The sequence below is a fragment of the Mustelus asterias genome, chromosome 9, assembly GCF_964213995.1.
Source record: "Mustelus asterias chromosome 9, sMusAst1.hap1.1, whole genome shotgun sequence".
Taxonomy (NCBI): Eukaryota; Metazoa; Chordata; class Chondrichthyes; order Carcharhiniformes; family Triakidae; genus Mustelus; species Mustelus asterias.
The window spans coordinates 124,709,010-124,732,256 of NC_135809.1; the positions used below are offsets into that span (position 1 = coordinate 124,709,010).

The 23,247-nt window shown below is 44.7% G+C and overlaps 1 protein-coding gene across 1 annotated transcript; it reads left to right on the forward strand.

The window, feature by feature from the left end:
- The first annotated feature begins 397 nt into the window (after positions 1 to 397).
- On the forward strand, positions 398 to 22,761 carry htatip2 (HIV-1 Tat interactive protein 2). The gene is made up of 6 exons (XM_078220998.1): positions 398 to 573; positions 3,965 to 4,154; positions 7,809 to 7,916; positions 16,761 to 16,898; positions 19,411 to 19,472; positions 20,207 to 22,761. The coding sequence occupies exons 1-6, from the start codon at positions 449 to 451 to the stop codon at positions 20,430 to 20,432; spliced, it is 849 nt and encodes a 282-aa protein (XP_078077124.1). The 5' UTR covers positions 398 to 448; the 3' UTR covers positions 20,433 to 22,761.
- Positions 22,762 to 23,247: the final 486 nt, after the last annotated feature.

Genomic DNA, 23,247 nt, shown 5'->3' on the forward strand with positions numbered 1-23,247 from the left:
CAAATGAATTGAAGTGTTGCTTGTTATGTTTGACTAGAAGAGTTTAGAAACTTTTTTTTTCCAAAGAAATGTACAGCACAGGAACAGACCCTTCGGCCTCCAAGCCTGTGCATATCATGATGCCCTAACTAAACTAAACTAAAACCTCTGCCCTTACTCGGTCCGTATCCCTCTATTCCCTGCCTATTCATGTACCCATCCAGACGCCTCTTAAATGTGGCTACTGTGTAACGTGTAACATTTTATTTAAAAGCCCAGTTGTTCCTCTTACTGGGCTTCTCAGTGGAATCCTGTGAAAAAGTGTTAAATGTTGCCTGCTTCTGAAGCAGTTGGTTGGAGTTGCAGTTCCCACCAGTCAGCCCTCCAGGAAAGGGGGCAGCATCACTAGCTGGTTCCTGAACAGGAAGTGCTGGCTGTTCGGTGAAGTGAATGTCAGAAGGAGAGAGGGATGAAAGTTCTTGGACTCGGTGGCTTCAATGTAGTGGTGTTTTTACTGAGCATTCTGGTGCTTTCGTTGGCTTATTTGTTGTATCATTTGGAGAACTCTGATCCAGGGCCTCTGCCCATTTCCAGGTAAAACAGGCCAAGAGGCTGAGTGAATTTAGATTTTTTTGTACTGTCATGTTGTTTACTGTCTAAATCCATTTAAAAGAAAACTGCAATGGATCTGGGTTTTTTTTATTTGATAAATACAATTATTTTTCAAGGAATTGTGTGACACTCCTGATCAAGGCCTACTTTTGAAAGAATTGTTGATGATTTAAATACATAGACCAGTTTAGATTCCTTCCTGTAAGATAGCTTCCAGGTGTGGCTCTGTCATTTAACTCCATTTGAAAATTACAGGTGTAATTGTGCAAGGGTTTGCATTGAGATGGCAGCATCCCCCTCCCTGCTGGACCAGGAAGAGGCTGTGGTGTCATGGTTTTATAATCCAGAGACCCAGGACAATGCATTTCAGCTCTGGGGAAAAGATTCTGACTGTTAATGCTCTCCGTGCCAAATTGTTTGAAATTTGAATTCAATAACAAAAAAAATGTGTACTCAAAAGTCTAATGATGACCACGAAATAGTTGTCGATTGTTGTAAAAACCCAGGGAATGCTCTAGTGACCTGGCTTCGAATCCCACAGTAAGAAGTCTCACAACACCAGGTTAAAGTCCAACAGGTTTATTTGGTAGCAAAAGCCACTCAGGTGAGTGAAGGAGCAGCGAGCGCTCCGAAAGCTTGTGTGGCTTTTGCTGCCAAATAAACCTGTTGGACTTTAACCTGGTGTTGTGAGACTTCTTACTGTGTTTACCCCAGTCCAACGCCGGCATCGCCACATCATGGCTTCGAATCCCACCACAGAAGAATATAGAACATAGAACAGTACAGCACAGGTACAGGCCCTTCGGCCCACAATATTGTGCTGAACATGATGCCAAATTAAACTAACCCCTGCTGCCTGTCCTTGGTTCATATCCCTTTGTTCCTTGCGTATTCATGTGTTTATCTAAAAGCCCCTTAAATGCCCCTATCATATCCTCCTGCACCACCACCCCTGGCAGCGCGTTCAAGACACCTATCGCTCTCTGTGTAAAAAAAAAACTTGCCCCTCACATCTCCTTTGAATTTTCATCCTCTCATCTTAAGTGCATGCCCCCTAGTATTAGACATTTCAACTCTGGGAAAAAGATTCTGACTGTCAACCCTATCTATGCCAAGATGGTTATGATTTGAATTCAATCAAAAAATGTGGGAATTAAAAGTCTAAAGACCGTGGAAAAATTGTCGATTGTCGTATAAACCCATCTGGTTCACTGATTTAGAGTTTAGAAGGATGACCTTATTCAAACATGTAAGATCCTGAGGGGGCTTGACAGAGTAGAAGGTGAGGTGTTTTCACTAGTGGGAGAGTTTTGAACAAGGGGGACATATCTGCAACATAAAGGGCTGGTCATTTGAAACTGAGGTGCGTAGAAATTTCTTCTCCCAGAGGTTGGTGAATCTCTGGAGTTCTCTGTCCCAAAGGGTGGTGAAGGCTGGATCATTTGAAGTATTTAAAGTGGAGGTGGATAAATATTTAAAGTTTAAAAGTTTATTTTTATTAGTGTCACAAGTAGGCTTGCATTAACACTGCAATGAAGTTACTGTGAAAATTCCCTAGTCGCCACACTCCGGCGTCTGTTCGGGTAACACTGAGGGAGAATTTAGCATGGTCAATGCACCTAACCAGTACGTCTTTTGGACAGTGGGAAGAAACAGGAGCACCCAGAGGAAACGTGTGCAGACACTGGGAGACTGTGCAGGCTCCGCACAGACAGTGACCCAAGCCTGGGTCCCTGATGCTGTGAATATTTGCTAGATCGAGGAATAGAGGGGTTTGGGGGCAATGGCACAGACAAGGAGTTGAGACCAGCATAGATCAGCCATGAATCATGGGACTAGAATTTCTGTAGTTATCATATTAAATGGTGGGCAGGGAAGGAGGGTGGCACGGTGGCACAATGGTTAGCACTGCTGCCTCACAGCTCCAGGGACCTGGGTTCGAGTCCCGACTTGGGTCAATGTTTTCCCCGTGTCTGCGTGGGTTTCCTCCGGGTGCTCCGGTTTCCTCCCACAGTCCAAAGATGTACGGGTTGGGTTGATTGGCTATGCTAAATTGCACCTTTGTGTTCCGGGATGAGTAGGTTAGAGGGATTAGTGGGGTAAACAAAGAACAATACAGCACAGGAACAGGCCCTTCGGCCCTCCAAGCCTGTGCCGCTCCCTGGTCCAACTAGACCATTCTTTTGTATCCCTCCATTCCCACTCCGTTCATATGGCTGTCTAGATAAGTCTTAAACGTTCCCAGTGTGTCCGCCTCCACCATCTTGCCTGGCAGCACACTCCAGGCCCCCACCACCCTCTGTGTAAAATATGTCCTTCTGATATCTGTGTTAAACCTCCCCCCCCCTTCACCTTGAACCTATGACCCCTCGTGAACCTCACCACCGACCTGGGGAAAAGCTTCCCACCGTTCACCCTATCTATGCCTTTCATAATTTTATACACCTCTATTAAGTCTCCCCTCATCCTCCGTCTTTCCAGGGAGAACAACCCCAGTTTACCCAATCTCTCCTCATAACTAAGCCCCTCCATACCAGGCAACATCCTGGTAAACCTCCTCTGTACTCTCTCCAAAGCCTCCACGTCCTTCTGGTAGTGTGGCGACCAGAACTGGACGCAGTATTCCAAATGCATATTTGGAATATGTGGGGTTACAGGGATAAGGCCTAGGTGGGATTGTTGTCGGTGCAGGCTCGATGGGCCGAATAGCCTCCTTCCGCACTGTAGGGATTCTATGATTTCTATGAAATCTCTCATCCTTACCTGGTCTGGCCTACATGTGACTCCAGATCCACAGCAATGTGGTTAACTCTTAACTGCCCCCCTTGTGCAATTCGGGATTGTAGGACCAGAGGTATTGGAGATTCAAACATGAAGCAATGGCTGCTCTGGAAATATGCTAGGAGGTTACTGTCCAATGCAACTATCGTCCAATGTGATCCATATTTACAGATGAGAGAAAAAACTTTTAAAAATGTATTTATTAATCACAAGTAAGACTTACATTAACGCTGCAATTAAGTTACTGTGAAATTTCCCTAGTTCCCACATTTGGGTCAATGTACCTAACCAGCACGTCTTTCAGACTGTGGGAGGAAACCGGAGCACCCGGAGGAAACCCACACAGACACGGGGAGAAAGTGCAAGCTCCACACAGACTGTAACCCAAGCCGGGAATCGAACCTGGGTCCCTGGCACTGTGAGGCAGCAGTGCTAACCACTGTGCCACCGTGCCGACCCCAGAGAATGATTTGATAAGGATAATGTTTGGCAGTTTTACTAGTCTAATAATTCAAAAAAAAATTATACATTTTATAATTGTAAAGAAATAATTGTTTAACGTTCACGGATTTTACTTGTTTCATTTTTCCAGCATGTCTCAGGATATAAATAATCTCCGACAAGTGTATAAGGCACTTAATAAGTCTTGCTTCATTCTCGGAGCTTCAGGGGAGACAGGAAAAGTGCTGCTAAAGGAGATCGTTCAAAGCCAAATCTTCACCAAAGTCACGCTTATTGGCCGCAGAAAATTAACCTCTGAGGATGCAACCCATGAGAATGTGGTATGTTGCAGTTTGACTTGATAATGGTGTGTAAGATCACAGTTTAAGTTGATGGAGAACAGCTGAATGCAACTATGGTATGCAGCATGAACAAGTCAAATGTTTTGGATCACATCTGAATCTGTTGAGCAGTACATTGGAGGAGTATCACATTGGCTGGTATGTGGAGCAATATTGTAATTGTACTTGGTGTACATCTACGATCCTCTGATGTAGTACACACAGCATTTCTTTATTCATTGGGTGTGGGCATTGCTGGATGGACCAGCATCTATTGCCCATCTGCCCTTCAAATGGGTGGCTCGCTAGGCCATTTCAGAAGGCATTTTTAAGAGTCAACCACATTAAAGTCATAGAGGTTTACAGCATGGAAACAGGCCCTTCGGCCCAACTTGTCCATGCTGCCTTTTTTTTCACCACTAAGCTAGTCCCAATTGACTGCATTTGGCCCATATCCCTCTATACCCATCCTACCCATGTAAGTATCTAAATGTTTTTTAAAGGACAAAACTGTACACAAGTGTGGCCTTACCAATGCCTTGTATAACTCCAACAAGAAGTCCCAACTCCTGTATTCACATTGCTGTGGATCTGGAGTCACATATAGGCTGGAGTCGCATATAGGCCAGACCAAGTAAGGATGGCTGATTTCCCTCCCAAAAAGTACGGGAGTGAACCACATGGGCTATTCCGACAATTGGTAATGGTTTCACGATCATCATGAGACTTTTAGTTCCAGATTTATTTTTTATTGAATTCAAATTTCACCAGCTGCCATGGTGGGATTTGAACGCAGGTCTGCAGAGCATTGACCTGGGTCTTTGGATTATTAGTTCAGTGACAATACCACTATGCCACCACTCCCCCATTCTTCCCTCATTATAGTTCCCTGCATAATATTGCAAGTTTCAAATTTTAAAATGGAATTGAATTATTTATAGACTCCAGATCATCATAGAAAGAAATCATAGAAAGAAATCATAGAATCATAGAAACCCTACAGTGCAGAAGGAGGCCATTCGGCCTATCGAGTCTGCACCGACCACAATCCCACCCAGGCCCTACCCCCACATATTTACCCGCTAATCCCTCTAACCTACGCATCTCAGGACTCTAAGGGGCAATTTTTAACCTGGCCAATAAACCTAACCCGCACATCTTTGGACTGTGGGAGGAAACCGGAGCACCCGGAGGAAATCCACGCAGACACGAGGAGAACGTGCAAACTCCACACAGACAGTGACCCGAGCCGGGAATCGAACCCAGGACCCTGGAGCTGTGAAGCAGCAGTGCTAACCACTGTGCTACCGTGCTGCCCATCATTGTTATGAAATGGGAATATCAGGAATTCTTGCTTCCAATGGCATTTCTCCATATTCTCCACCAGAACATCCACCCATGGTCTCTTCTTTCCTGTCACCAAAAGTTAAAAATGTTACATCTTTGTGGATGTTGCACAGTGAATTTCATTCCTGTGAGAGACATTGATTGTAGCAACAGGGGTGGCACAGAGGTTAGCACTGCTGCGTCACAGCACCAGGGGCTCGGGTTAGATCCCTGGCTTGGGTCACTGTCTGTGTGGAGTCTGACCCTTCTCCCTGTGTCTGCGTGGGTTTCTTCCGGGTGCTTTGGTTTCCTCTCACGGTCTGAAAGATGCGCTGGTTAGGTGCATCGGCCATGCTAAATTCTCCCTCAGTGTACCGGACAGACACGGCAGTGTGGCAACTGGGGGATTTCCACAGTAACTTCACTGCAGTGTTAATGTAAGCCTACCTGTGACACTAATAAATAAACTTTAATTTTAGTTTATCTTTTGCATCTTTGAAGTAGAAAAAAAAGCATCACAAAATATGTCAGAGGAGCAAAGAAAGGGATGAAGACGTAATGAGAGAGTTGGTCGGACTAACCAAAAGGTTGGATGGATAGGTTTTGAGAAGGCTTTACAAGGTGGATGGCAAAGGGAAGGATACAGAGACAGACAAATAGTATAGAGAACTGGGAGAGGATGGCTGGGTGGCTGCTGCCTTGGGAGGGAGACGGGTAGCAACAGTAAGTTTAAAAGAGTAGGACTGAGCTGGATAAAGGGACAGCCATAAATGGTGGAACTCCTCGCTACACAGGCCAGGGTTAGAGGGTAGAAAAGCCTCACTGACTAACAAAAATCCACAGATGAGGTGCAGGTAGGATTACGGTGAGCAAATTGCTGTCAGGTTCTGATTGCCAGTTTTGCAAGAACCATCCACCATTTTCAAATACTTCTATGGGTTCTGTGAGGAAGTTGCGACCATTTAATTTTTTCCTCTTTAAAAGAAAACTGTGAAAGTGCTGGCTGTGCAACTGCACAGTGTGTTGGCGTTCCACTGGCCTGTGCCACAGGGTGCCAACCTGTTGGATCAATCCTGCACCCATCGGTAAATGAGAGGAAGAGGCACCGAACAGCTTTTCCTTCAAACCCCACCTGCTGCCAGGGGGGCAAAGATCAGTTGGTTAATTCGCAATGTCTTGACTTGGACTTAGAATCCCTATTCAGTCCATTGAGTCTGCACCGACTCTCCAACAGAGCCTCTATCCTCGTAACCCCACATATTTACCCCACTATTTCCCTTGATCTTGGGACACTTAGGGGCAATTTAGCATGGCCAATCCAACTAACCTGCACATCTCTGGATTGTGGGAGGAAACCAGAGCACCCGGAGGAAACCCACGCAGACACGGGGAGAACGTGCAGACTCCGCACAGACAGTCACCCAAGGTTGGAACCGAACCCGGGTCCCTGACACTGAGGCAATAGTGCTAGCCACCGTACCGCCCTATGTGCAACTTGAGTTTAATTTATCTGCTACCTCCCTCAGAGTCACCTTGTAAGGGTTGCGGGCAACAAAGAAGGATTCATGAACTGTGGAAGTTGGAACCAGCCATGAGCAGGTGAAGGGTCTGAGTCTGTTTTGCAGCATGATGGATCCTTGAGAAAACACATTGTTCCAAGTGCTGATTGTGTTAAAGAAAATCAGGATGTTTACTGAACATTATCTGCTAAAAGTGTCAAGGATTCTGCACATCTGTGTGTCCAGGTGATAAGGATGCAAATGAAGGATTGAAATGATAAATTCTATTGGTTGAAAGTGCACACCAAACTGTAAAGCTATTGGTGTTTTAATTGGCATGTTCTCTCAATGTCAGTTATAGCACTTTTTAGCCACTGTTTTAGCGGAACTGTGTTAGAACGTCGCAGTGAAATTCACCGTGTTTGTTCTCCTTGCAAGCAAGTAATAAACCTTCGAAGATGGAGTACTCACCGTGCCTTGTCTGGTTAATCCTTAACAGAACCATAAATGAATGAAAGGGTAAAGAGTTAGAGAATGCAGTATGCCCATGATCAGCATGTTGTTTTCTGGGATGTCTCCTGAAGAAGATGCCATTCACGGAAGGCAATTTGCCTCACGATTACAAAGCTGATGAAGATTTTTTTGTCATCAGCTGCTGTTCAAAAATTTGAATTGGAAATGCGTTCTTTTTAAAAAAAATTTGCTTTAAACCCTGGATTCAATTTAAAAAAAAATTAATGTTGGTGCTTTTTAAGTGGAATATTTATATCAGTTTAATAACGTGTTTTACAAAGTAAAATTGATTCTATATTTTCTTCAATTTGAGCAGAACCAGGAGATTGTAGATTTTGATAAGCTGGATGAACATGCAGCTGCCTTCCAAGGCCATGATGTTGGATTCTGTTGCCTGGGAACAACCAGGGCCAAAGCTGGGGAGGTAAAGTATTCTTTTATAAGAATAATACAGCACAGGAACAGGCCCCTGGCGTCCACCAAGCCTGTGCCAGTACGCGGTTTCTATCCCTCTGTTTGCCTCCTCATAGAAATCATAGAAAGAGGCCATTCGGCCCATCGAGTCTGCACCGACCACAATCCCAACCAGGCCCTATCCCCATATCCCTACATATTTTACCCACTAATCCCTCTAACCTACGCATCTCAGGACACTAAGGGGCAACTTTAGCATGGCCAATCAACCTAACCCGCACATCTTTGGACTGTGGAAGGAAACCGGAGCACCTGGAGGAAACCCATGCAGACACAAGGAGAATGCGCAAACTCCACACAGACAGTGACCCAAGCCGGGAATCGAACCCAGGTCCCTGGTGCTGTGAAGCAGCAGTGCTAACCACTGTGCTACCGTGCTGCCCCTGTTCATGTGTCTATCAAGTTACGCCTTGAACATTGCTAACTGCTTCCACCACTTACACCGGCAGTGCATTCCGGGCACTCACCATCCTCTGGGTGAAAAACTTTCCCTGCACGTCTCCCCTAAACTTACCCCCCCTCCTCACCATAAACCTGTGTGCCCTCTTGTAGTTGACCTTTCCACCCTGAGTAAAAACATTCTCTGACTCTTCACCCTGCCTGTGCCTCTCATAACTTTGTAGACCTCTATCTGGCCGCTCCCGCAGCCTCCATCTTTGCAGTGAAAACAATCCAAGTTTATCCAACCTCTCCTCGTACCTAAAACCCTCCAGACCAGACAACGAGAATTTTTAATTTTAAAATTCAGGTGTTGCCAGACCGGGACCCAGTGTAGGTCAGCAAGCACAGGTGAGTTGGGGTATGGGTAGCAGAGTTCTGGATGAGTTCCAGGTTGAGAATGGTGTAAGGTGGGTGCCTGGCCAGGAGAGCCTTGGTAGAGCTAACAGAAACGCAGGTGAGGATTTTAGTAGAAGACAAGGTGAGGCCACGGTGGATATGGGCGAAGTTACAGTAGAAGGTTATGGTGTTGGAGTGGATAGGTGATTGGAAGCACATCTCAGAATCAAATGGGAAGCCACAGTTATGAATGATCAAGAGCGGGAACTCTGCTGCCTTGGAGTGGATGGGATAATTGTGAACTTATTCCATCAAATCACTCACAATGGGACCATGTAATATCTACATTGGGCTATTATAGAGGGTTGTTTTTCAAACTGGAGGCCTGTGACCAGCACTGGAGGGGGTGCAGAGGAGATTCACTAGGTTAATTCCGGAGTTGAGAGGGTTGGCTTATGAGGAGAGATTGAGTAGACTGGGGCTATATTCATTGGAATTTAGAAGAATGAGGGGAGATCTTATAGAAACATATAAGATTATGAAGGGAATAGATAAGATAGAAGCAGGGAAGTTGTTTCCACTGGCGGGTGAAACTAGAACTAGGGGGTATGGCCTCAAAATAAGGGGGAGCAGATTTAGGACTGAGTTGAGGAGGAACTCCTTCACACAAAGGGTTGTGAATCTGTGGAATTCCCTGCCCAGTGAAGCAGTTGAGACTACCTCATTGAATGTTTTTAAGGCAAGGATAGATAAATTTTTGAACAGTAAAGGAGTTAAAGGTTATGGTGAGCGGGCGGGTAAGTGGAGCTGAGTCCACAAAAAGATCAGCCATGATCTTATTGAATGGCGGAGCAGGTTCAAGTGGCCAGATGGCCAACTCCTGCTCCTAGTTCTTATGTTCTTATTATATGTTTAAGGTGAGAGGGGAGAGATACAGAAGGGTCCAGAGGGCTAATTTTTTCACTCAGAGGATGGTGAGTGTCTGGAACAAGCTGCCAGAGGTAGTAGTGGAGGCGGGTGCATTTTTGTCTTTTGAAAAGCGTTTGGACAGTTACATGAGTAAGATGGATATAAGAGGGATAGGAGCCAAATGCAGGCAATTGGGACTAGCTTAGTGATTAAAAAAGAGGGCGGCATGAACAAGTTGGGCTGAAGGGCCTGTTTCCATGCTGTAAACCTCTATAATCACATCATAATTAAGTGGACTGTGTGTTAGCATAAGCGGGCTGGTAGATGAATAGTTGCAAAGTGGACTTCTTCTTTCACTATCAGCTATTCTGTGTGGGGCGTGTCCTTTCAAATATTCAGCTAAGGTAATATAACTATGTTCCAGTCACAGATCTCCTGTTTTATTTTGGGGTAAAATAAAATTATGACTGTGGTCCAAACATTTCACTTGATTTATTGTCACATGTATCAGCATCCAGTGAAAAGTATTGTTTCCTGCATGCTATACAGACAAAGCATACCCTTCATAGAGAAGGCAAGAATCATAGAATCGCTACAGTGCAGAAGGAGGCCATTCGGCCCATCGAATCTGCACTGACCACAATCCCATCCAGGCCCTATTCCTGTAACCCCACATATTTACCCTGCTAATCCCTTGACACTAGGGTCAATTTAACATGGCCAATCAACCTAACCCACCCGTTTTTGGGAAGGAGAGGGTGCAGAGTGTGGTGTTGCAGTCATAGCTAGGGTGTAGAGAAAGATCAACTTAATATAAGGTAGGTCCATTCAAGAGTTGCACAGTTGAAGTTGCGGATGCATTCAAAAACTACACATCAACTCCTGCTAATTCTGAGGCAGTGTAATACTCACAGTAAGAGGCTTTTCTACACTTTGGAGGATAAGCATGTTTAATAGGATATTGGGATAATGATTAAAAATAAAATCTGGGAAATGATTTTGAAGGAATTAGCCAATTGAAGTATCCAAAGGCCGGGGTTGGAGAGAGGGATTGGTGGCTGAGAGGTTTCATTCGTTAACAGTGATGTGCCAGAGACCAGAGTGACTGATTGCACCTGAGTGCTGGCGTGATAAATGGGTAACCTTATAAAGATTGTTCCCTCAGCAACTGGCCAGGTTAAAGCTGTAATCTTCCTAATCTTTATGACTGTTGGCTGTTCAGCTTTGGACTAATCACGTACAACGTATAGCTCAGAAACTAGTCTCGGCTCATTCTGCGCCAGCATTTATGCTGCACATCAACCTCCTCCCACTCTACTTCATAGAGCAGCACAGTGGTTAGCACTGCTGCTTCACAGTGCCAGGGACCCGGGTTCGATTCCCGGCTTGGGTCACAGTCTGTGCGGAGTCTGCACATTCTCCCTGTGTCTGTGTGGGTTTCCTCCAGATGCTCCGGTTTCCTCCCACAGTCCAAAAGACGTGCTGGTTAGGGTGCATTGGCCGTGCTAAATTTTCCCTCAGTGTACCCGAACAGGCACTGGAGTGTGACAACTAGAGGATTTTCACACTAACTTCATTGCAGTGTTAATTTAAGCTCACTTGTGGCACTAATAAATAAGCTAGGTTTAAGGTGTGAGGGGCAAGATTTAAAAGAGATGTACGAGGCAAGTTTTTTTCAGAGGATGGTGGGTGCCTGGAACTCTCTGTTGGGGGAGGTAGTGGAAGCAGATACAATAGTGACTTTTAAGGGGCATCTTGACAAATACATGAATAGGATGGGAATAGAAGGATATGGTCCCTGGAAGGGTAGGGGGTTTTAGTTCAGTCGGGCAGCATGGTTGGCGCAGGCTTGGACGGCCAAAGGGCCTGTTCCTGTGCTGTAATTTTCTTTGTTTTTTGTTCCAATCTGACCCCCGTCTGCATAACCTTCTATTCCTTTCTGTCCAATGTACTTATTTTGTTTATAAGTATTGGTTTATAAGTATGAACGCGCCCCTGAAGAATTTATTACATTGTTCCGTTCGAACCTGCATAATAATTTAACACATTCTACTCACCAGTTGAAGACCCTGAAGAATGTACAGCAAGGATGCATGATCTGGTAGCAGGGATTCTTCATAATAGGAGGACATTATTCCTTATTGTTACCAACCCATTCTGAGACCATGTCCGCTTTAAGCTGAGTGGCAACCAGGCAGTTTCTGCACAGGTGCGCATAACTTGGCTGTTTCAAATCAAAGTCTTGTGTTGCCGCACAAAAGTGTTTAAAAGAGCCACGCACTTGAGTAAATCATCCACGCACTTCAGGGAACGTCGGTACCTGCCCACAACATTGGTCTGTCCATTAACTTATTAGATATCGGCTAACTCTTCATTACCAGCATCTTCTGATTATGCTTGATTTGTATTTAGCTTTTTTTAAAAAAAAGTCTCTTCATGTCCTTAAGAATGAATGGAAATGTATGTCTTTGGAGGCCTGAAAAAGTGCCTCTTGAGGAGTAGCTGCCATGGATGAATGCACCTCAAATTTTATTTGAGTCGTTCTCTTTATTGGGGAAAAAAAAACTCCTCTATAAAGTTGTGTTTTTAGTCACCTAGGGAACTTAACGCGGGTCCCTTTCTTTCTGTTGTTGGGAATTTCAGGATTAAGTCTATTGGCCGCTAATAAGACAATATTTTGCTTTGTTTGGGGCAAATTCATCAAAAGAAACAGCAAGGCAACTTGTCAGCTCGAAGCTATTGAGAGGGGATGATGGTTGAGCGTGGGTCTAAGAAGTGGTGGCGTGGGCTCTTGTTCGTAGGTAAAGGGTTGCTTCTTGTTAGGAGCACTTCTGCATAAGGGACGCCAGCGTCTGTTGCTGGGCTAGTATTGATGTGGTGTATCTGCGTAATCGGATTTAAAGTGAGCTCCAGTATTTATGTCAGTTCCGATTTCATCAAGTAACCACTGAAGGCCGCTGTCAACTGAACTCCGTCTTAGAACATTGACCAAGAACTAAGGCCAGAGAAATTGTGCGTCATTTAATTCAGGCGTTGGAGGTATCGAATAATTGACTTGTATTTTTGTCACTTTTGAGGCTGTAATGTCTGTTGTGCGTGGGTCTGTTTGCCTACAGCCATTAAAGTAAGCTTTTGGCGTGGGGGTGGGGGGGGGTGGGGAAGGGACTGAAATCAATTCAGTGCGGAGCCAAATGCTACTCAGCATTTCCATAATAGCACAGAGTAAAGAAAGTGGCAGAAAAATCAATGTGGGAGGTAATTTACTACATCTGTTTTAAAAAGAGTTCCAGTTGAAACGCAGTTGTAGAAATGATTGCTCGTGGGCTTCCGACCGAAGGCATCAAATACTTTTATTTATTCTTTCTCCATATTCATCAAAGTGTTTTTCCCCTTTTTGAGTGCTTTAGGGTATTTGAAAGTAGACACACAATCTGAAGCAGGCTTTTGGTGAATTTACATAGTGAACCTTTGATATGTCTTCCTTCGAAAGAGCTTTGGAGAAAGTAGATGGAATGGAGCGTTTAAGCATGTTTAATGGCATTAGGTGGTCTATGCAGACACCGCTTAGGGGCGGCACGGTGACACAGTGCTCAGCATTGCTGCCTCACAGTGTGAAAGACCCAGGCTCGATTCCCGGCTTGGGTCGTTGTCTGTGTGGAGTCTGCATGTTCTCCCCGTGTCTGCATGGGTTTCCTCCGGGTGCTCCGGTTGCCTCCCTGAAAGACATGCTGGTTAGGTGCACTGGCCATGCTAAATCCTCCCTCAGTGGACCCGAACAGGCATCGGAATGTGGCAACTAGGGGATTTTCACAGTAACTTCATTGCAGCGTTAACGTAACCCTACTTGTGACACTAACAAACAAACTTTAATAAACTTTAAAACTATGCCTTGTGGATGTGCAGTGCTTCAACTCTGACCATAAAGAAAAGTCATATTGCTGTTTCAAATCTCATTGATTGGAACTGCATTGTTTTGCCTGATCTATTTTTAAAATTTGGTCTTTGTACTTTCTAAAAAAGCACGACCGCCTGAGCTCAGCCATTTAATATTGGTCGAGGTGAGAAGCTGCCATATTTTCTTCGTAACGTTCAAGTACAAAGATGGGTTGTTGCTGAAAATAGAGACATGCTACCAAAGTTTTTTGCCTTGCGCTCATCTGTACAGCTCACAAGAAATTTCCTGCAGTAAAGGGAACCATAACTTGTACTGCAGGTGAGGAGAGTGCTGATTGGTTGGCAAATGAACTCTGGTAGATGTGTTACCATGGAGAGTGCAGCAGGGGACAGTTAACTGCCAAGCTTTTGTTCAAATTTAAACAAGGCAGGTCGGCTCTGATTGGCAGAGGCTTTGCCATGGAGAATGAACCTGGGAATGGCTGTTCTCTAAGCTTTTGTTCTGTTGAAAAAAGCGCAAAGTGTGGACATGCTCCTTCTGGCTGCAGAGGGCAAGACCTTGTGTGTGAATACGTGTAGCTCCTAACATGCATAAGTGTGAGCCTGACTCTTGATCTTAAATTGGTTTTCTGTGTAATTCTTAGCATAATCAAGATTTAGAAAGTGCTGTCCAACCGCAGGATCATATCTAATGCTGGACACTGTGTTTTGAGTGTTGCAAGCAGGCGCTGGTTGGGTACAGTCTGTACTTTGCCTTTTGCAAACAGCGGCAGGGACATGCTGTTTTGATACGATCCACCCGACGTTGGGATGTATGGCCTACAAACCTGGCATCATACTGGCATGGGAATTCATGTATCACGTTACTCGTATGTGCAATTGGAAAAGTGTCTTTTTGACTTGACTGCAACATCTCTTTAGTAGGGAATACTGCTCATGGTGCAATAACATTAACAGCATGCAATGGCTAGCGTTGCCTGTTGCTCACATTTTTCAGACACCTTACCCTTCCAGGATAATGTGAGGTAGACTGGGCACTTTTCAGGACAGAAAGCGCCAGCCTGAAGCCCATTCATTCTCCAACAACTGGATGCCACTGTCCAGTTCCATTTGCAACTTCTCAGGTACTGAAGGAGTCTGAGTACTGAGTGCCCACATGCAGCCAGACCTCAAAACACCAATCAATCTTGAACAGATAAAAAGCAAGTGACTTGAATGCCACATGAGTATTGGGCAATGTCTTTCTCCAGCAAGACAGAATCTAACCATTTCCCTTGATATTTAGTGAAATTTATATCAATGAATCCCCACTATAAACATCCTAGGGGTTGCCATTGACCAGAAACTGAATTAAATCAGCCATATAAATACAGTGGCTCCAAGAGCAGTTCATAGACTAGGAATCCTATGGTGGGTAACTCGCCTCTTGACTCCCCAAAACCATCCACAAGGCACAAGTCAGGAGTGTGATGGAATACTTTCCACTTGCCTGGATGAGTGTTTAGCTCCAACAACACTCGAGAAGCTCAACACCATCCAGGACAAACCAACCCACTTGATTGGCACCCCATCCACCGCCACCTTATATTTTGACTCCACCAATGCAGAGTGGCAGCAGCGTGTTCAAGCTGCACTGCAGCAACTCGACAAGGCTTCTTCGACAATATCTTCCAAACCCACGACCTTTATATTTAGCCAGATAGGGCAGCAGACACGTGGGGACACCACCCATTGACATGTTTCCCACCAAACCACACACCATCCTGACTTGGAACTATATTGCTGTTCCTTCACTGTCATTGGGCCTAAATCTTGGCCTTCCCTTCATAACAGCATTGTCTGAGTACGTACAGCTTATGGTCTGTTGAGGTGAAAGAAGGTAGCCCGGCACCTCAAGGGCAATTAGGGATGGGTAATAAATGCTAACCTAGCCAGTGACTCCTACCTTCTTTGGAAGAATTTCTAAAAGGCCTGATTTGGCTTGCCATCCATTTTATGAACATGCTTCATTGAAGTGACTTGGGATGCTTCTCTATGTCAGTGGGGAATTTAATGGTACTACCATCACTGAATCTTCCACTGTCAATATCCTTGGGGTTTCCATTGACCAGAAACTCAACTGGACTCGCCACATAAACACAGTGGCTACAAGAGCTGGTCAGTAGCGAGGAATACTGCGGTGAGTAACTCACCTCCTGACTCCCCAAAGCCTATCCACCATCTACAAGGCATAAGTCAGGAGTGTGATGGAATACTCCACACTTGCCTGGATGGGTGCAGCTCCAACAACACTGAAGAAGTTTGACACCATCCAGGACAAAGCAGCCTGCTTGATTGGCACCACATCTAAAAACATCCACTTCCTCCACCACTGACGCTCAGTAGCAGCAGTGTATATTATTTGCAAAATGCACTTCAACAATTCACCAAAGATCCTTAGACAGCACCTTCCAAACCCACAACCACTTCCATCTAGAAGTACAAGGGCAGTGGAAACATGGGAACACCACCACCTGTAAGTTCCCCTCCAAGCCACTCACCATCCTGACTTGGAAATATGTCGCTGTTTCCTCGCAGTCGCTGGTCAAATCCTGGAATTCCCTCCCTAATGGCATTGTGGGTCAACCCACAGCACGTGGACTGCAGAAATTCAAGAAAGCAGCTCACCACCACCTTCTCAAGGGCAACTAGGAATGGGCAATAAATACTGGGCAGCCAGCGACACCCATGTCCCACGAATGAATAAAAAAAAAGTGCTTTACAAATGAAAATCATTGTATTTTTAGAAAAAAATAAGATATAGAAGACATTAGCACAAAACAGTATTGAGGAGAGCTGCAGGGTGGCACAGTGGTTAGCACTGCTCCCTCACAGCGCCAGGGACCCAGGTTCAATTCCTGGCTTCGGTTGCTGTCTGTGTGAAGTCTGCCAGTTCTCCCCGTGTCTGCGTGGGGTTCCTCCGGGTGCTCCGGTTTCCTCCCACAGTCCGAAAGACGCGCTGGTTAGGTGCATTGGCTGTGCTAAAAATTCTCCCTCAGTGTACCCGAACAGGCGCCGGAGTGTGGCTAGGGGATTTTCACAGTAACTTCATTGCAGTGTGAATGTAAGGTTATATTGTGACAATAATAAATAAACTTTAAACTTCATTGTGACAATATAAATGTGATGTTTTAATTTCAGACTCTACAGAAATTTTGTTTTCCTTGTGTTACAGGCAGGTTTTATTCGAGTGGATTATGATTACATACTAAAGTCAGCCCAGCTTGCAAAAGCTGGAGGATGCACTCACTTTAACTTGGAGTCTTCAAAAGGAGCAGATAAGAACAGTTCACTGCTGTACTCAAGAATCAAGGTCGGGAAATCTTTTGCCATTTTACATTTTGGACTTGAAAGCTCTGCTGGTAATTCTGTCCTGGGGCAGGGATAATGTCTTCTGCCAAAGGAGGGCCTGAATAGTAACATTGGTACTCCCTGCCCATCAGTACAGTGACTCACTTAATTACTTGGATTGCATTGCCTGGGAGCATTACAAATCCCTCAGCGTACCGGGGACTAAATCTGGCAGTCTTGATATGGTGCACTAGAATATTATTATAGAGATTGAACTGGAAAGTCAGTGTCAAAATACAACAAATGAAATGCTGCTGTGCACTTCCAGCATTTAGCTAAGTTACAAATTTTAACATCGTATTTGGCGAGTCGTACTAGTTTATTTTTTCAAAGTGCACAATTCAGCGAAATTTTAATGCAAGTAAATAAAATTTGGGAATCTTTAAAAAAAAAACTTGTCAATCATGTGACTTTTGCTGTGAAGTGAGCAGAGACAGGAATAGGCCATTCAGCCCCTCAAACCCATCAGAACACGATTTCATTTTCCTACCTTTGTTCCCGATCTTTCAAAACCTTTCCTCCTCTCTTAGGTACCGTGCCCCAAGAGGAGATTGGCGACCAGAGACCGTGATAATGGTTGGCAAAGTATTGCTGTGGTTTGTCGTTGCCTTCTCCAGATATCAATCCAGTAAACGTCCTCTGATGCATTGGCCATGCTAAATTCTCCCTCGGCGTACCCCAACAAGAGTGTGGTGACTAGGGGATTTTCACAGTAACTTCATTGCAGTATTAATATAAGCCTACTTGTGACACTAATCAATAAACTTTAAACTATCACACTGAAGCTGAACAGGCAGTATTTCAATAAAAAACAAAGATCTGATTTTGTGGGGAACATTTATCCCTCTGCTAACGTTCCTGGAACTGATTATCTACTCATTGTCATTTTTCTGTTTGTGGGGCTTGCACTGCATGCAAATAGAACACTTTGTTCCCCGTTTTACAACAATGACTACGCTCCAAAAACATTTCATTGGCTGTAAAGCGCTTTGGAATGTCCTGAGGTTGTGAAAGACACTTTGTAAATGCATGTCTTGTCTGTGGCCAGGTCATATATTGGGCACTGTTTCATTCTGGCCATTTGAGATAAAGGAATACATTGAAACCTTGGAAGATGATGCAACAAAGGACCTCAAGGTTTCAGTGGAAAGATTCACTGGCATCCTTCATCAGGTGTTGCGTGTTACTTAATGACCTTCTACTGACGTTATTCAAACATATAAGGTCCTGAGGGAGCTTGACAGGGTAGATGATGAGATGTTTTCACTAGTGGGAGAGTCTGGAACAAGGGGACATAGCTACACGATAAAGGCACAGTAAGAAATCTCACAACACCAGGTTAAAGTCCAACAGGTTCATTTGGTATCACGGGCTTTTGGAGCGCTGCTCCTTCATCAGATGAACAAAGAGCAAAGAAAATTACAGCACAGGAACAGGCCTTTCGGCCCTCCAAGCCTGCACCGACCATGCTGCCCGACTGAACTAAAACCTCCTACCCTTCTGGGGATCATAATCCCTGTATTCCCATCCTATTCGTGTATTTGTCCAGACACCCCTTAAAACTCACTATTGTATCTTCTTCCACTACCTCCCCCGGCAGCGAGAACCAGGCACCCACCACCCTCTGTGTAAAAAAAAAAACTTGCCTCGTACATCTCCTTTAAACCTTGCCCCTCGCACCTATAACCTATGCACCCTAGTAATTGACTCTTCCACCCTTGGAAAAAGCTTCTGACTATCCACTCTGTCCATGCCCCTCATAATCTTCTAGACTTCTGTCAGGTTGCCCCTCAACGTTCCAATGAGAAGAAACCAAGTTTCTCCAATCTCTCCTTGTAGCTAATGCCCTCCATACCAGGCAACATCCTTTCTTTTCTGTTCTTTACATGAGATGAGTCTCACCTGATGAAGGGGCAGCGCTCTGAAAGCTCGTGATACCAAATAAACCTGTTGGACTTTAGCCTGGTGTTGTGAGACTTCTTCCTGTGCCCACCCCAGTCCAACGCCGGCATCTCCACATCCACGATAAAGGGCACAGACATTTCTTCTCGCAGAGGGTGGTGAATCTCTAGAATTCTCTGCCCCAAAGGGTGATGGAGGCTGGATCATTAGAAGTATTTCTGGAGGTGGATAAATATTTGATAGATCGAGGAATAGAGAGCTATGGGGAAATGGCACAGAAAATGAGCTGAGGCCGGCATAGATCAGCCAGGTTCGTATTGAGTGGCGGGGCAGACTTGAAGGGTCTGGTGGCCTACTTCTGCTTCTATTTATTTCTTGTGTACTGAGGTTAATTTAGATTATTTTTAGTTGTCTCTAGCCTATTCGCTTGCCCTCGATGGCCTATTTTTATTAAATTCAAATCAATAAACCTGGATTGATAAGAGCAGAAGATTGCTGAAGCAAGTTCTTTTTGACTGGTTTTAAATGAGTAATATTTTTGATCCTATGTTAAATTATTAATTCCTAACCAGGGTCAGGTGGAAGCTGCAATTGAGGAGCTGAATTTTGACCGATACAGCATCTTTCGTCCTGGGTAAGTCTTCACTGCTTCACCGATATTGTTAATTTGGTGTTGCTTCTATTCCAGACTCCTGTTGACTGCCACTGTGCATTTTTTTCACGAAATAAGCAGTAAGAATGGGAGTCTCACCACCTAGATGCATGGTTTGTTACCTTGCTCCTCATATTGGTGTATGTCACAGAAGAAGGTCATTCGGCCCATCAGGTCTGCACCACCTCTCTCTGACAGAGTATCTTACCCAGGCCCTTTCTGCTGCCCTATCCCATAACCCCGCACATTCACCATGGCTAATCCATCTAACCTACACATCCAAGGGGGACGTTAGCATGGCCAATCCACCTAAACTGCAGATCTTTGGATATTTATAGAATCTACAGTGCAGAAGGAGGCCATTCAGCCCATTGAGTCTGCACCGACCACAATCTCACCAAGGCCCTACTCCCGTAATCCCTCACATTTAATCTGATCCCCCTGACACTGAGGGGCAATTTAGCATGGCCAATCAACCTAACCCGCACATTTTTGGATTGTGGGAGGAAACCGGAGCACCCGAAGGAAACCCACACAGACACCGGGAGAATGTCTGTGTGGAGTTTGCACAGTCACCCAAGCTGGGTATTGAACCCGAGTCCACGACGCTGTGAGGCAGCAGTGTGCTAACCACTGTGTCACCGTGCCGTCCTAATTTCTTGAATGTTTCTTGACAGTTGCTGATGTATTTTTCTTTTCCGAATTTTGACTTCCAGAGTTCTGATGTGTGACAGACAGGAATCGAGACCAATGGAATGGATGGCAAGGAAACTTCTTGTCCCTGTAGCATCCTTGTTTCCCACTGTGATAACAACCCCTATCCTGGTACTTGTAAAGGCCATGGTGAACAATGTATTATTGCCATCTGAAAACAAAATGGAATTGTTTCACAATAAGCATATTCACGAGCTTAGTAAACTCGAAGAAACTAAAGCTAAGTAGCAGAGCAGCACGTGTGATTTTTGTAAGAGCATCTCATTTTCTTTGACCCCTCCCACCCTTGAATTGTTTTCCCCCCCCCTTTTTGCTTGGGTCTCCCCGGAGCTCTGCCAACACATTAAGCAGCTCTCCATTAACATTGCTGCTTAATGCAAGGGTCTGTTTGCTTCCTGACAAAAGGGGATAGCATCTGGTTTCTACTCGCTACTTCCCAGTGAGTGATGGGGTGGAGATCTAATAGTCAACAGGTGAAAGATGCCAGTTGTAAGGTTGCTCCCTAGCCTCACTGTGGTGCGTCGCTTTGTGGCAGTGGTGAGCTGCGCCACCAGATGCACTTGTACCTCACACCCTCATGAAGGGAATTATTCCACCCGCTGCAATCTTATCTCTTTCCCAGTCCTGCTTCTCGAGCTTGTCCTGCTTTGCATTCTGTTCGAATTTTGCATTCAGTTCGAATTTTGACAGTGAATCGTTTTAAAGTACTAAGCTCACATTCTCTGGAAACGTGTTGCTTCCTGTTGAGAAAATAAGGTCTCTTTAATCTGCCTTTGGCTTTGAATTCTTGTGGTCTAGTTATGAAGTGAAAATGTAATTATTCTTGCCCTGTCTGTGGAACTGTATTGTTGTAGGCCTGAGCTATCCCCTTTTGCCAGGAGGGAAACATTCTTTCAGTGTAAGATACACTTTGCCTATGTTTGAAAATAATTGGAAATTGTGGTACTAGGGATTCCTCCCTGAAGGTGAAGTGGCTTGTTGGGTATCAGCCACTTTGGCTTTTCTTCATTGTCGAGCATATCAGTGAAAATAATGGGCTTTTGTGATCAGTTAGTATCTCCTCTTGGCAATTAATTGAAATTTTAAACAGCTAGCACAGAAAGGAAATCTCCACTTACCGTGTCCAGAAATCAGCTCAACTTGCGCTGCCTTAACCTTCAATTGCCTTGATCAGAACTTTGTATCATATAATGGATTTTGATTTTTGATTTGTGCTTGTATTAATTGTAAAAAAATCGTAAAAATTTTGTTTAATTTTTGTGCGTCTCTAATTTTCAGGAACGGGGCGGCACGGTGGCACAGTTTTTAGCACTGCTGCCTCACAGCGCCAGGGACCCAGGTTCACTTCGGGTCTCGGGTCACTGTCTGTGTGGACTTTGCACATTCTCCCCGTGTCTGTGTGGGTTTCCTCCGGGTGCTTCGGTTTCCTCCCACAGTCCAAAGATGTGCAGGTTAGGTTGACTGGCCATGCTAAAATTGACCCCAGTGTCAGGGAGATTATCAGGGTAAATGTGTCGGGTTAAAGGAATAGGGCCTGGGTGGGATTATGGTCAGTACAGACTCATTGGGCCGAATGGCGTCTTTCTGTACTTTAGGATGCTATGATTCTATGGAAACTAAAAACACTTTGAAGGAGATGTGGCTCCCAGTTCATCCTGATAACATTCTCCCAAACGTTTGCTTCAACCTCGTTATCTTTTTGTTTCACCAAATTAGTGATTTAGCCACAAGTCTGTCACCTGTAGCTATCCCATCCCTGTGGGTAACTGAGGTGCACACAGCTCAGGTTTTGCAACTTTTTATTTAAACTCGTGTTAAAATGCTGACGGTGTCTTGCTCAGCACACTACAAAAACCCTGGCAACCGCTAGGACAGTACGGGTAGATAAATTCAATAGAAACTATTTTAAAACGTGCGGTAATTCATCTATTGAACCAAGGTGCAATATTGGGTAAAACCTGTCCTGCCAGGTGGTGAGAAGTTTTGAAAGCTGGGTCAGGAGAGAATGATGAGGGGCAAAAAAAGAGAAATAGGAACCAACTATATCTCCAACTCTGCCATGAAACCAAAGGCAATCTCCAAACTCTGGCTGGAATTTTACCGGCACGCCCGCCCCGAGTCCGGGACGGTCGAGGCTCGGCGAACAACATTCTCCGTTGGCCTCGAGTGGGATCGTATGAAACTCGGGTGGACGTGCCGGTACAATTCTGCCCATTATCTTTTAATGGAATGAGGTCAATCTGGGATTCTGTATTACTTACAAATAGTTCTGACATCTCTTTTGTCCTAGAGTGTCACCATGATTCTGACTGTTGTAGAAATTTCTGCCTTTTTCTTTTGCAATGTAGTGTTCACATTGTTTAATCAAAAGCTATCCCACATTGTTGAATGTATATAATATATTCCTTACGTTTGGTTACATGAGAAACTGTTCAAGACATGAATGTAAATCCAATTTGAAATTGATTTCAAAGCTACATTTCAATAAATTTAAAAATCTTACATGTACCAGGCTGAAACCTCTCTCTTTATAATAATAAAAGGAATATTTAATTTACTTTGTGTTAAGACTCTTTTGCACAGTTTCAAACAAAACATACTAGGTTCAATTTAGGTGGCTAATGTTTAAATAGTTTTCAGCTGTTTCCAAGACGTGAAGTTAATCACATACAGTAAGTGTTTTAAAATCTTTGATGTTGTAACTTACTCGTGGGTTATACATTTGTACCCCGTGGTGGCAAAAGCATACCGGTGCCCATGGTGAGGAGAAGGTCGAGATTTTCAGGCCCTTGCCTCACTTTAATACAGCAATGAATCACGGGTCACCCACATGGCTGTCCGATTGTGTTTCTACCTCAGCAGTGGTGGGACACCAGCAGAGATCTGCAGGTAGGTGCAGGGAGAGACAGGATGGGACAGGCGATACGAAGGCAGTGGAGAGCGGGAGGACGCAGGGCCAGATTCATAGAATCCCTACAGTGCAGAAGGAGGCCATTTGGCCCATCGAGTCTGTACCGACCACAGTCCCACCCGGGCTCTATTC

Excerpts from the sequence above, each read along its gene's own strand:
- htatip2 (XM_078220998.1), top strand. The coding sequence starts at position 449 with ATGAAAGTTCTTGGACTCGGTGGCTTCAATGTAGTGGTGTTTTTACTG. Across the intron at positions 7,917-16,760 it reads CCAGGGCCAAAGCTGGGGAG|GCAGGTTTTATTCGAGTGGA; the intron begins GTAAAGTATTCT and ends CTTGTGTTACAG. Across the intron at positions 16,899-19,410 it reads TGCTGTACTCAAGAATCAAG|GGTCAGGTGGAAGCTGCAAT; the intron begins GTCGGGAAATCT and ends ATTCCTAACCAG.